The following is a 12,283-nucleotide window of genomic DNA, read 5'->3' on the forward strand; positions in this document are numbered from 1 at the left end:
ACTAGTCCTTACCTCAGGGTGCAGTGTGTGTGTTTGATACTAACTAGTCCTTACCTCAGGGTGTTGTGTGTGTTTGATAATAACTAGTCCTTACCTCAGGGTGTTGTGTGTGTTTCATAATAACTTGTCCTTATCTCAGGGTGCTGTGTGTGTTTGATAATAACTAGTCCTTACCTCAGGGTGTTGTGTGTGTTTCATAATAACTAGTCCTTACCTCAGGGTGCAGTGTGTGTTTGATATTAACTAGTCATTACCTCAGGGTGCTGTGTGTGTTTCATGATAACTAGTCCTTACCTCAGGGTGCAGTGTATGTTTGATACTAACTAGTCCTTACCTCAGGGTGCAGTGTGTGTTTGAAAATAACTAGTCCTTACCTCAGGGTGTTGTGTGTGTTTCATAATAACTAGTCCTTACCTCAGGGTGCAGTGTGTGTGTTTGATACTAACTAGTCGTTACCTCAGGGTGTTGTGTGTGTTTGATAATAACTAGTCCTTACCTCAGGGTGTTGTGCGTGTTTGATAATAACTAGTCCTTACCTCAGGGTGTTGTGTGTGTTTCATAATAACTAGTCCTTACCTCAGGGCGCAGTGTGTGTTTGATATTAACTAGTCATTACCTCAGGGTGCTGTGTGTGTTTCATAATAACTAGTCCTTACCTCAGGGTGCAGTGTATGTTTGATACTAACTAGTCCTTACCTCAGGGTGCAGTGTGTGTTTGAAAATAACTAGTCCTTACCTCAGGGTGCTGTGTGTGTTTGATACTGACTAGTCCTTACCTCAGGGTGCAGTGTGTGTTTGATTATAACTAGTCCTTACCTCAGGGGGCAGTGTGTGTTTGATAATAACTAGTCCTTACCCTAGGCCCTAGCACACAGCACCCTAGGGTAAGGACTAGTTATTATGAAACACACACAGCACCCTAGGGCCTAGGGTGCTGTGTGTGTTTCATAATAACTAGTCCTTACCCTAGGGTGCTGTGTATGTTTCATAATAACTAGTCCTTACCTCAGGGTGCAGTGTGTGTTTCATAATGACTAGTCCTTACCGTAGGGTGCTGTGTGTGTTTCATAATAACTAGTCCTTACCTCAGGGTGCTGTGTGTGTTTCATAATAACTAATCCATACCTCAGGGTGCAGTGTGTGTTTCATAATGACTAGTCCTTACCCTAAGGTGCTGTGTGTGTTTCATAATGACTAGTCCTTACCTCAGGGTGCTGTGTGTGTTTCATAATGACTAATCCATACCTCAGGGTGCAGTGTGTGTTTCATAATGACTAGTCCTTACCCTAAGGTGCTGTGTGTGTTTCATAATAACTAGTCTTTACCTCAGGGTGCAGTGTGTGTTTGAAAATAACTAGTCTTTACCTCAGGGTGCTGTGTGTGTTTGATAATATCTAGTCCTTACCCTAGGGTGCTGTGTGTGTTTGATAATAACTAGTCCTTACCTCAGGGTGCTGTGTGTGTTTGATAATAACTAGTCCTTACCTCAGGGTGCAGTGTATGTTTGATAATAACTAGTCCTTAACTCAGGATGCTGTGTGTGTTTCATAATAACTAGTCCTTACCTCAGGGTGCAGTGTGTGTGTTTGATACTAACTAGTCCTTACCTCAGGGTGTTGTGTGTGTTTGATAATAACTAGTCCTTACCTCAGGGTGTTGTGTGTGTTTCATAATAACTAGTCCTTACCTCAGGGTGCAGTGTGTGTTTGATATTAACTAGTCCTTACCCTAGGGTTCAGTGTGTGTTTGATAATAACTAGTCCTTACCTCAGGGTGCTGTGTGTGTTTGATAATAACTAGTCCTTACCCTAGGGTGCATTGTGTGTTTGATAATAACTAGTCCTTACCCTAGGGTGCATTGTCTGTTTGATAATAATTAGTCCTTACCTCAGGGTGCTGTGTGTGTTTCATAATTAGTCCTTACCTCAGGGTGCAGTGTGTGTTTCATAATAACTAGTCCTTACCTCAGGGTGCAGTGTGTGTTTGATACTAACTAGTCCTTACCTCAGGATGCAGTGTGTGTTTTTGATACTAACTAGTCCTTACCTCAGGGTGTTGTGTGTGTTTGAAAATAACTAGTCCTTACCTCAGGGTTCTGTGTGTGTTTGATACTGACTAGTCCTTTTCCTCAGGGTGCTGTGTATTTTTGATAATAACTAGTCCTTACCTCAGGGTGCTGTGTGTGTTTGATAATAACTAGTCCTTAGCTCAGGGTGCTTTGTGTGTTTGATAATAACTAGTCCTTACCTCAGGGTGCTGTGTGTGTTTGATACTGACTAGTCCTTCCCTCAGGGTGCAGTGTGTGTTTGATACTGACTAGTCCTTCCCTCAGGGTGCAGTGTGTGTTTGATAATAACTAGTCCTTACCTCAGGGTGCAGTGTGTGTTTGATAATAACTAGTCCTTACCCTAGGCCCTAGCACACAGCACCCTAGGGTAAGGACTAGTTATTATAAAACACACACAGCACCCTAGGGCCTAGGGTGCTGTGTGTGTTTCATAATAACTAGTCCTTACCCTAGAGTGCTGTGTGTGTTTCATAATGACTAGTCCTTACCTCAGGGTGCAGCGTGTGTTTCATAATGACTAGTCCTTACCCTAGGGTACTGTGTGTGTTTCATAATAACTAGTCCTTACCTCAGGGTGCTGTGTGTGTTTCATAATAACTAGTCCTTACCTCAGGGTGCAGTGTGTGTTTCATAATAACTAGTCCTTACCCTAAGGTGCTGTGTGTGTTTCATAATGACTAGTCCTTACCTCAGGGTGCTGTGTGTGTTTCATAATAACTAGTCCTTACCCTAAGGTGCTGTGTTTGTTTCATAATAACTAGTCCTTACCTCAGGGTGCAGTGTATGTTTGATAATAACTAGTCCTTAACTCAGGATGCTGTGTGTGTTTCATAATAACTAGTCCTTACCTCAGGGTGCAGTGTGTGTGTTTGATACTAACTAGTCCTTACCTCAGGGTGCTGTGTGTGTTTCATAATAACTAGTCCTTACCCTAAGGTGCTGTGTTTGTTTCATAATAACTAGTCCTTACCTCAGGGTGCAGTGTATGTTTGATAATAACTAGTCCTTAACTCAGGATGCTGTGTGTGTTTCATAATAACTAGTCCTTACCTCAGGGTGCTGTGTGTGTTTGATAATAACTAGTCCTTACCCTAGGGTGCATTGTGTGTTTGATAATAACTAGTCCTTACCCTAGGGTGCATTGTCTGTTTGATAATAATTAGTCCTTACCTCAGGGTGCTGTGTGTGTTTCATAATTAGTCCTTACCTCAGGGTGCAGTGTGTGTTTCATAATAACTAGTCCTTACCTCAGGGTGCAGTGTGTGTTTGATACTAACTAGTCCTTACCTCAGGATGCAGTGTGTGTTTTTGATACTAACTAGTCCTTACCTCAGGGTGTTGTGTGTGTTTGAAAATAACTAGTCCTTACCTCAGGGTTCTGTGTGTGTTTGATACTGACTAGTCCTTTTCCTCAGGGTGCTGTGTGTGTTTGATAATAACTAGTCCTTACCTCAGGGTGCTGTGTGTGTTTGATAATAACTAGTCCTTACCTCAGGGTGCTTTGTGTGTTTGATAATAACTAGTCCTTACCTCAGGGTGCTGTGTGTGTTTGATACTGACTAGTCCTTCCCTCAGGGTGCAGTGTGTGTTTGATACTGACTAGTCCTTCCCTCAGGGTGCAGTGTGTGTTTGATAATAACTAGTCCTTACCTCAGGGTGCAGTGTGTGTTTGATAATAACTAGTCCTTACCCTAGGCCCTAGCACACAGCACCCTAGGGTAAGGACTAGTTATTATAAAACACACACAGCACCCTAGGGCCTAGGGTGCTGTGTGTGTTTGATAATAACTAGTCCTTACCCTAGAGTGCTGTGTGTGTTTCATAATGACTAGTCCTTACCTCAGGGTGCAGCGTGTGTTTCATAATGACTAGTCCTTACCCTAGGGTACTGTGTGTGTTTCATAATAACTAGTCCTTACCTCAGGGTGCTGTGTGTGTTTCATAATAACTAGTCCTTACCTCAGGGTGCAGTGTGTGTTTCATAATAACTAGTCCTTACCCTAAGGTGCTGTGTGTGTTTCATAATGACTAGTCCTTACCTCAGGGTGCTGTGTGTGTTTCATAATAACTAGTCCTTACCCTAAGGTGCTGTGTTTGTTTCATAATAACTAGTCCTTACCTCAGGGTGCAGTGTATGTTTGATAATAACTAGTCCTTAACTCAGGATGCTGTGTGTGTTTCATAATAACTAGTCCTTACCTCAGGGTGCAGTGTGTGTGTTTGATACTAACTAGTCCTTACCTCAGGGTGTTGTGTGTGTTTGATAATAACTAGTCTTTACCTCAGGGTGTTGTGTGTGTTTCATAATAATTAGTCCTTACCTCAGGGTGCAGTGTGTGTTTGATATTAACTAGTCCTTACCCTAGGGTTCAGTGTGTGTTTGATAATAACTAGTCCTTACCTCAGGGTGCTGTGTGTGTTTGATAATAACTAGTCCTTACCCTAGGGTGCATTGTGTGTTTGATAATAACTAGTCCTTACCCTAGGGTGCATTGTCTGTTTGATAATAATTAGTCCTTACCTCAGGGTGCTGTGTGTGTTTCATAATTAGTCCTTACCTCAGGGTGCAGTGTGTGTTTCATAATAACTAGTCCTTACCTCAGGGTGCAGTGTGTGTTTGATACTAACTAGTCCTTACCTCAGGATGCAGTGTGTGTTTTTGATACTAACTAGTCCTTACCTCAGGGTGTTGTGTGTGTTTGAAAATAACTAGTCCTTACCTCAGGGTTCTGTGTGTGTTTGATACTGACTAGTCCTTTTCCTCAGGGTGCTGTGTGTGTTTGATAATAACTAGTCCTTACCTCAGGGTGCTGTGTGTGTTTGATAATAACTAGTCCTTAGCTCAGGGTGGTGTGTGTGTTTGATAATAACTAGTCCTTACCTCAGGGTGCTGTGTGTGTTTGATACTGACTAGTCCTTCCCTCAGGGTGCAGTGTGTGTTTGATACTGACTAGTCCTTCCCTCAGGGTGCAGTGTGTGTTTGATAATAACTAGTCCTTACCTCAGGGTGCAGTGTGTGTTTGATAATAACTAGTCCTTACCCTAGGCCCTAGCACACAGCACCCTAGGGTAAGGACTAGTTATTATAAAACACACACAGCACCCTAGGGCCTAGGGTGCTGTGTGTGTTTCATAATAACTAGTCCTTACCCTAGAGTGCTGTGTGTGTTTCATAATGACTAGTCCTTACCTCAGGGTGCAGCGTGTGTTTCATAATGACTAGTCCTTACCCTAGGGTACTGTGTGTGTTTCATAATAACTAGTCCTTACCTCAGGGTGCTGTGTGTGTTTCATAATAACTAGTCCTTACCTCAGGGTGCAGTGTGTGTTTCATAATAACTAGTCCTTACCCTAAGGTGCTGTGTGTGTTTCATAATGACTAGTCCTTACCTCAGGGTGCTGTGTGTGTTTCATAATAACTAGTCCTTACCCTAAGGTGCTGTGTTTGTTTCATAATAACTAGTCCTTACCTCAGGGTGCAGTGTATGTTTGATAATAACTAGTCCTTAACTCAGGATGCTGTGTGTGTTTCATAATAACTAGTCCTTACCTCAGGGTGCAGTGTGTGTGTTTGATACTAACTAGTCCTTACCTCAGGGTGTTGTGTGTGTTTGATAATAACTAGTCCTTACCTCAGGGTGTTGTGTGTGTTTCATAATAACTAGTCCTTACCTCAGGGTGCAGTGTGTGTTTGATATTAACTAGTCCTTACCCTAGGGTTCAGTGTGTGTTTGATAATAACTAGTCCTTACCTCAGGGTGCTGTGTGTGTTTGATAATAACTAGTCCTTACCCTAGGGTGCATTGTGTGTTTGATAATAACTAGTCCTTACCCTAGGGTGCATTGTCTGTTTGATAATAATTAGTCCTTACCTCAGGGTGCTGTGTGTGTTTCATAATTAGTCCTTACCTCAGGGTGCAGTGTGTGTTTCATAATAACTAGTCCTTACCTCAGGGTGCAGTGTGTGTTTGATACTAACTAGTCCTTACCTCAGGATGCAGTGTGTGTTTTTGATACTAACTAGTCCTTACCTCAGGGTGTTGTGTGTGTTTGAAAATAACTAGTCCTTACCTCAGGGTTCTGTGTGTGTTTGATACTGACTAGTCCTTTTCCTCAGGGTGCTGTGTGTGTTTGATAATAACTAGTCCTTACCTCAGGGTGCTGTGTGTGTTTGATAATAACTAGTCCTTAGCTCAGGGTGCTTTGTGTGTTTGATAATAACTAGTCCTTACCTCAGGGTGCTGTGTGTGTTTGATACTGACTAGTCCTTCCCTCAGGGTGCAGTGTGTGTTTGATACTGACTAGTCCTTCCCTCAGGGTGCAGTGTGTGTTTGATAATAACTAGTCCTTACCTCAGGTTGTTGTGTGTGTTTGATAATAACTAGTCCTTACCCTAGGCCCTAGCACACAGCACCCTAGGGTAAGGACTAGTTATTATGAAACACACACAGCACCCTAGGCCCTAGGGTGCTGTGTGTGTTTTATAATAACTAGTCCTTACCCTAGGGTGCTGTGTGTGTTTCATAATGACTAGTCCTTACCTCAGGGTGCAGCGTGTGTTTCATAATGACTAGTCCTTACCCTAGGGTACTGTGTGTGTTTCATAATAACTAGTCCTTACCTCAGGGTGCTGTGTGTGTTTCATAATAACTAGTCCTTACCTCAGGGTGCAGTGTGTGTTTCATAATAACTAGTCCTTACCCTAAGGTGCTGTGTGTGTTTCATAATGACTAGCCCTTACCTCAGGGTGCTGTGTGTGTTTCATAATAACTAGTCCTTACCCTAAGGTGCTGTGTTTGTTTCATAATAACTAGTCCTTACCTCAGGGTGCAGTGTGTGTTTCATAATGACTAGTCCTTACCCTAGGGTGCTGTGTGTGTTTCATAATAACTAGTCCTTACCTCAGGGTGCTGTGTGTGTTTCATAATGACTAGTCCTTACCTCAGGGTGCAGTATGTGTTTCATAATAACTAGTCCTTACCCTAAGGTGCTGTGTGTGTTTCATAATAACTAGTCCTTACCCTAGAGTGCTGTGTGTGTTTCATAATGACTAGTCCTTACCTCAGGGTGCAGCGTGTGTTTCATAATGACTAGTCCTTACCCTAGGGTACTGTGTGTGTTTCATAATAACTAGTCCTTACCCTAGAGTGCTGTGTGTGTTTCATAATGACTAGTCCTTACCTCAGGGTGCAGCGTGTGTTTCATAATGACTAGTCCTTACCCTAGGGTACTGTGTGTGTTTCATAATAACTAGTCATTACCTCAGGGTGCTGTGTGTGTTTCATAATAACTAGTCCTTACCTCAGGGTGCAGTGTGTGTTTCATAATAACTAGTCCTTACCCTAAGGTGCTGTGTGTGTTTCATAATGACTAGTCCTTACCTCAGGGTGCTGTGTGTGTTTCATAATAACTAGTCCTTACCCTAAGGTGCTGTGTTTGTTTCATAATAACTAGTCCTTACCTCAGGGTGCAGTGTGTGTTTCATAATGACTAGTCCTTACCCTAGGGTGCTGTGTGTGTTTGATAATAACCAGTCCTTACCTCAGGGTGCTGTGTGTGTTTGATAATAACTAGTCCTTACCCTAGGGTGCTGTGTGTGTTTCATAATAACTAGTCCTTACCTCAGGGTGCTGTTTGATAATAACTAGTCCTTACCTCAGGGTGCAGTGTGTATTTAATACTAAGTAGTCCTTACCTCAGGGTGCTGTGTGTGTTTGATAATAACTTGTCCTTACCTCAGGGTGCAGTGTGTATTTAATACTAAGTAGTCCTTACCTCAGGGTGCTGTGTGTGTTTGATAATAACTAGTCCTTACCTCAGGGTGCTGTGTGTGTTTGATAATAACTAGTCCTTACCTCAGGGTGCAGTGTGTGTTTGATAATAACTAGTCCTTACCTCAGGGTGCTGTGTGTGTTTCATAATAACTAGTCCTTACCTCAGGGTGCTGTGTGTTTGGTAATAACTAGTCCTTACCTCAGGGTGCAGTGTGTGTTTGATTATAACTATTCCTTACCTCAGGGTGCAGTGTGTGTTTGATTATAACTAGTCCTTACCTCAGGGTGCAGTGTGTGTTTGGTAATAACTAGTCCTTACCTTAGGGTGCAGTGTGTGTTTGATTATAACTATTCCTTACCTCAGGGTGCAGTGTGTGTTTGATTATAACTAGTCCTTACCTCAGGGTGCTGTGTGTTTGGTAATAACTAGTCCTTACCTCAGGGTGCAGTGTGTGTTTGATTATAACTAGTCCTTACCTCAGGGTGCTGTGTGTTTGGTAATAACTAGTCCTTACCTCAGGGTGCAGTGTGTGTTTGATTATAACTAGTCCTTACCTCAGGGTGCAGTGTGTGTTTGATTATAACTAGTCCTTACCTCAGGATACTAACTAGTCCTGTTTGTGCTGACTGCTCCCTACACAAGATACTGAGCTTTATAGGTGGTGAAAGGCCATATCTCATGTGCTTTGTGTTGCATTCTGATTTACCCAAACTGCTTAGTTCTGATTCTGATTGGTTCCCCTCTTGTTGTATACACAGGAGGTTCCCGCAAAGCTCTGCAGACTGGGCAGAGATACTAGAGTTGCAGAAACGTTTTCACAGTGCAGAGGTACAAAAATGGAAGCAAACACTCCGGGTGTCTGTACAACTACTGGATGAGGTGAGGACCAAGGTATAATGCATAGATTAACACAAATCCTTCATGGTGCTTGTGATGGCTTTGTATATGCATTAGAGGGCGCTGTGCTTCACATTACACACCACACAGGATGACTTCCAAATACACCACCATTTCTCACGTATTTTTTAAATATTTATTTTTTTGAATGGTTTCAAATTTGACTTTTCAAATGTTAGACGTTTCATACTTTTATGCAAATATCCTGTAACTATTGTACATACAAAGTTCAATAAACAATAAAAAAACAGAGCAAATTGCAGTCAATTTAATTGTAATTTTAGATCTTCCATTTTACCATACAGCTTTATTAAAAACGAAACTTGTATGCAAATTACAAGTACATGAATAGAGTGACACATCTGTGACTGTGTTCATGAAATATTGCATTTATATAAAGGGGCCGTTTACTTTAAAATTGTATTCCCTTAAAGGGACAATTAACACTTTGAGATGGTAATATTAAATGATAAATCATATATATAAAAAAACCTCTGAAATATACTTTAATTATTTACTTTGTCCCCTTTTCCTGTAAGTCTATTCTGAAATTATAAGCATTTCATTTCCTGTTAGAAGTGGAAGTGCAGAACTCTGTTATATTTCACACAGCAATTGGCTACATTCCCTAGTGAACTAGTTATAACTCTTCCTAATTGGCTACAGAAGAGAAGGTAACCTACGTTACAACATGGCAGCTCCCATTGTTTTATAGACACTTTAAAAAATAATTCTACGAGTTATTCTCTGTCTAATCTTTTCTTTAAATGCATCATTCTATCTAACATTTATTTACACCTAGATTTAGAGTTTTGCGGCCAAAGGGGTGCGTTAGCTACGCATGTTTTTTTCCCCCCGCACCTTTTAAATAACGCTGGTATTTAGAGTTCTCTGAAGGGCTGCGTTAGGCTCCAAAAAGGGAGCGTAGAGCATAATTTACCGCCACTTCAACTCTCAATACCAGCGTTGCTTACGGTAGCGGCTAGCTTGAAAAACGTGCTTGTGCACGATTCCCCCATAGGAAACAATGGGGCAGTTTGAGCTGCAAAAAAACCTAACACCTGCAAAAAAGCAGCATTAAGCTCCTAACGCAGTCCCATTGTTTCCTATGGGGAAACACTTCCTAAGTCTGCACCTAACACTCTAACATGAACCCCGGGTCTAAACACCCCTAACCTTACACTTATTAACCCCTAATCTGCCGCCCCCGCTATCACTGACACCTGCATTATATTATTAACCCCTAATCTGCCGCTCCGGACACCGCCGCCACCTACGTTATCCCTATGAACCCCTAATCTGCTGCCCCCAACGTCACCGACACCTACATTATAATTATTAACCCCTAATCTGCCCCCCCAACGTCTCCGCTACCTACCTACACTTATTAACCCCTAATAATAATTACATTGTAGCTATTTTAGCATTTATATTTATTTTACAGGCAACTTTGTATTTATTTTAACTAGGTACAATAGCTATTAAATAGTTATTTACTATTTAATAGCTACCTAGTTAAAATAATTACAAAATTACCTGTAAAATAAATCCTAAATTAAGTTACAATTAAACCTAACACTACACTATCAATAAATTAATTAACTAAACTACCTACAATTACCTACAATTAAATCAACTAAACTAAATTACAAAAACAAACAAACACTAAATTACAAAAAAAAAAACATACAATACCCCCCCCAACATTACAACCCACCACCCACATACCCCTAATCTAACCCAAACCCCCTTAAAAAACCTAACACTAAGCCCCTGAAGATCTCCCTACCTTGTATTCACCCAGCCGGTTATCACTGATCCGTCCAGAAGAGGGTCCAAAGTCTTCATCCTATCCGGCCAGAAGAGGTCCTCCAGAGGGTCCGAAGTCTTCATCCAGGCGGCATCTTCTAACTTCTTCCATCCGGAGCGGAGCGGGTTCATCTTGAAGCAGCCGACGCGGAGCAATCCTTCCTCACCGATGGACTAACGACGAATGAAGGTTCCTTTAAATGAAGTCATCCAAGATGGCGTCCCTCAAATTCCGATTGGCTGATAGGATTCTATCAGCCAATCAGAATTAAGGTAGGAAAAATCTGATTGGCTGATTGAATCAGCCAATCAGATTCAAGTTCAATCGGATTGGCTGATCCAATCAGCCAATCAGAGTGAGCTCGCATTCTATTGGCTGATCGGAACAGCCAGTAGAATGCGAGCTCAATCTGATTGGCTGATCCAATCAGCCAATCGGATTGAACTTGAATTTGATTGGCTGATTCAATCAGCCAATCAGATTTTTCCTACCTTAATTCCGATTGGCTGATAGAATCCTATCAGCCAATCGGAATTCGAGGGACGCCATCTTAGATGACGTCATTTAAAGGAACCTTAATTCGTCGTTAGTCCGTCGGTGGCGGCGGTGTGCGGTCGGCAGATTAGGGGTTAAAAAAATGTATTAGAGTGGCGGCGATGTGGGGGGGCCTTGGTTTAGGGGTAAATAGGTAGTTTATGGGTGTTAGTGTACTTTATAGCACAGTAGTTAAGAGCTTTATGAACCGGCGTTAGCCCATAAAGCTCTTAACTCCTGACTTTTTTCTGCGGCTGGAGTCTTGTCGGTAGAGGGTGTACCGCTCACTTCAGCCAAGACTCTAAATACCGGCGTTAGGAAGATCCCATTGAAAAGATAGGATACGCAATTGGCGTAAGGGGATCTGCGGTATGGAAAAGTCGCGGCTGGAAAGTGAGCGGTAGACCCTTTCCTGACTGACTCTAAATACCAGCGGGCGGTAAAAAGCAGCGTTAGGACCCCTTAACGCTGCTTTTGACGGCTAACGCAGAACTAGGCGATAGTTTTTAAAAATGTAGTAGTGCGCTAGGGCTACAGATATCATGCACCTCACTTGAACAATTCCTTCTGATTGTTTAAATACGATTTAGTAAAAGATATCAATGATACAATAAATTCAATAATAAAACATGTGTATTAAACATTTACTTATCTATTTGAAGTAGTTACTCTAAAAAAATAGAGACGACTCCCTTAAAAAAGAAAATGAATGCTTACCTGATAAATTTGTTTCTTTTTAGACTCGATGAGTCCACGGATCATCTTCATTACTTATGGGATATTCCCTCCTGGTCAGCAAGAGGAGGCAAAGAGCACCACAGCAGAGCTGTTAAATAGCTTCTCCCTTCCCTCCCTCTCCAGTCATTCGACCGAAGTTAGGAAGAGAAAGGAAAAGCCAAGGTGCAGAGGTTTCTGAAGTTTATAATAAAAAACAACTTGTCTAAACGAACAGGGTGGGCCGTGGACTCATCGTGTCTAAAAAAAAACAAATTTATCAGGTAATCATAAATTTTCTTTTCTTTTTAAAGACACAATGAGTCCACAGATTATCTTCATTACTTATGGGATACAATACCCAAGCTAGAGGACACAGATGATACGGGAGGGACAAGACAGGGAATCTAAACGGAAGGCATCACTGCTTGAAGAACCTTTCTCCCAAAAGCAGCCTCAGCCGAGGCAAAAGTATCAAATTTGTA

At 41.8% G+C, this 12,283-nt stretch overlaps 1 protein-coding gene across 1 annotated transcript in view; it reads left to right on the forward strand.

Annotated features, from left to right (window-relative positions):
* The window catches only part of GRAMD1A (GRAM domain containing 1A), a 312,874-nt gene that overhangs the window by 283,997 nt on the left and 16,594 nt on the right, over positions 1-12,283 (forward strand). The window contains exon 18 of the mRNA XM_053691281.1: positions 8,602-8,734. Coding sequence (XP_053547256.1) covers positions 8,602-8,734 — 133 coding nt within the window. The remainder of the gene's footprint in view (positions 1-8,601; positions 8,735-12,283) is intronic.

Source organism: Bombina bombina, chromosome 8, assembly GCF_027579735.1.
Source record: "Bombina bombina isolate aBomBom1 chromosome 8, aBomBom1.pri, whole genome shotgun sequence".
Taxonomy (NCBI): domain Eukaryota; kingdom Metazoa; phylum Chordata; class Amphibia; order Anura; family Bombinatoridae; genus Bombina; species Bombina bombina.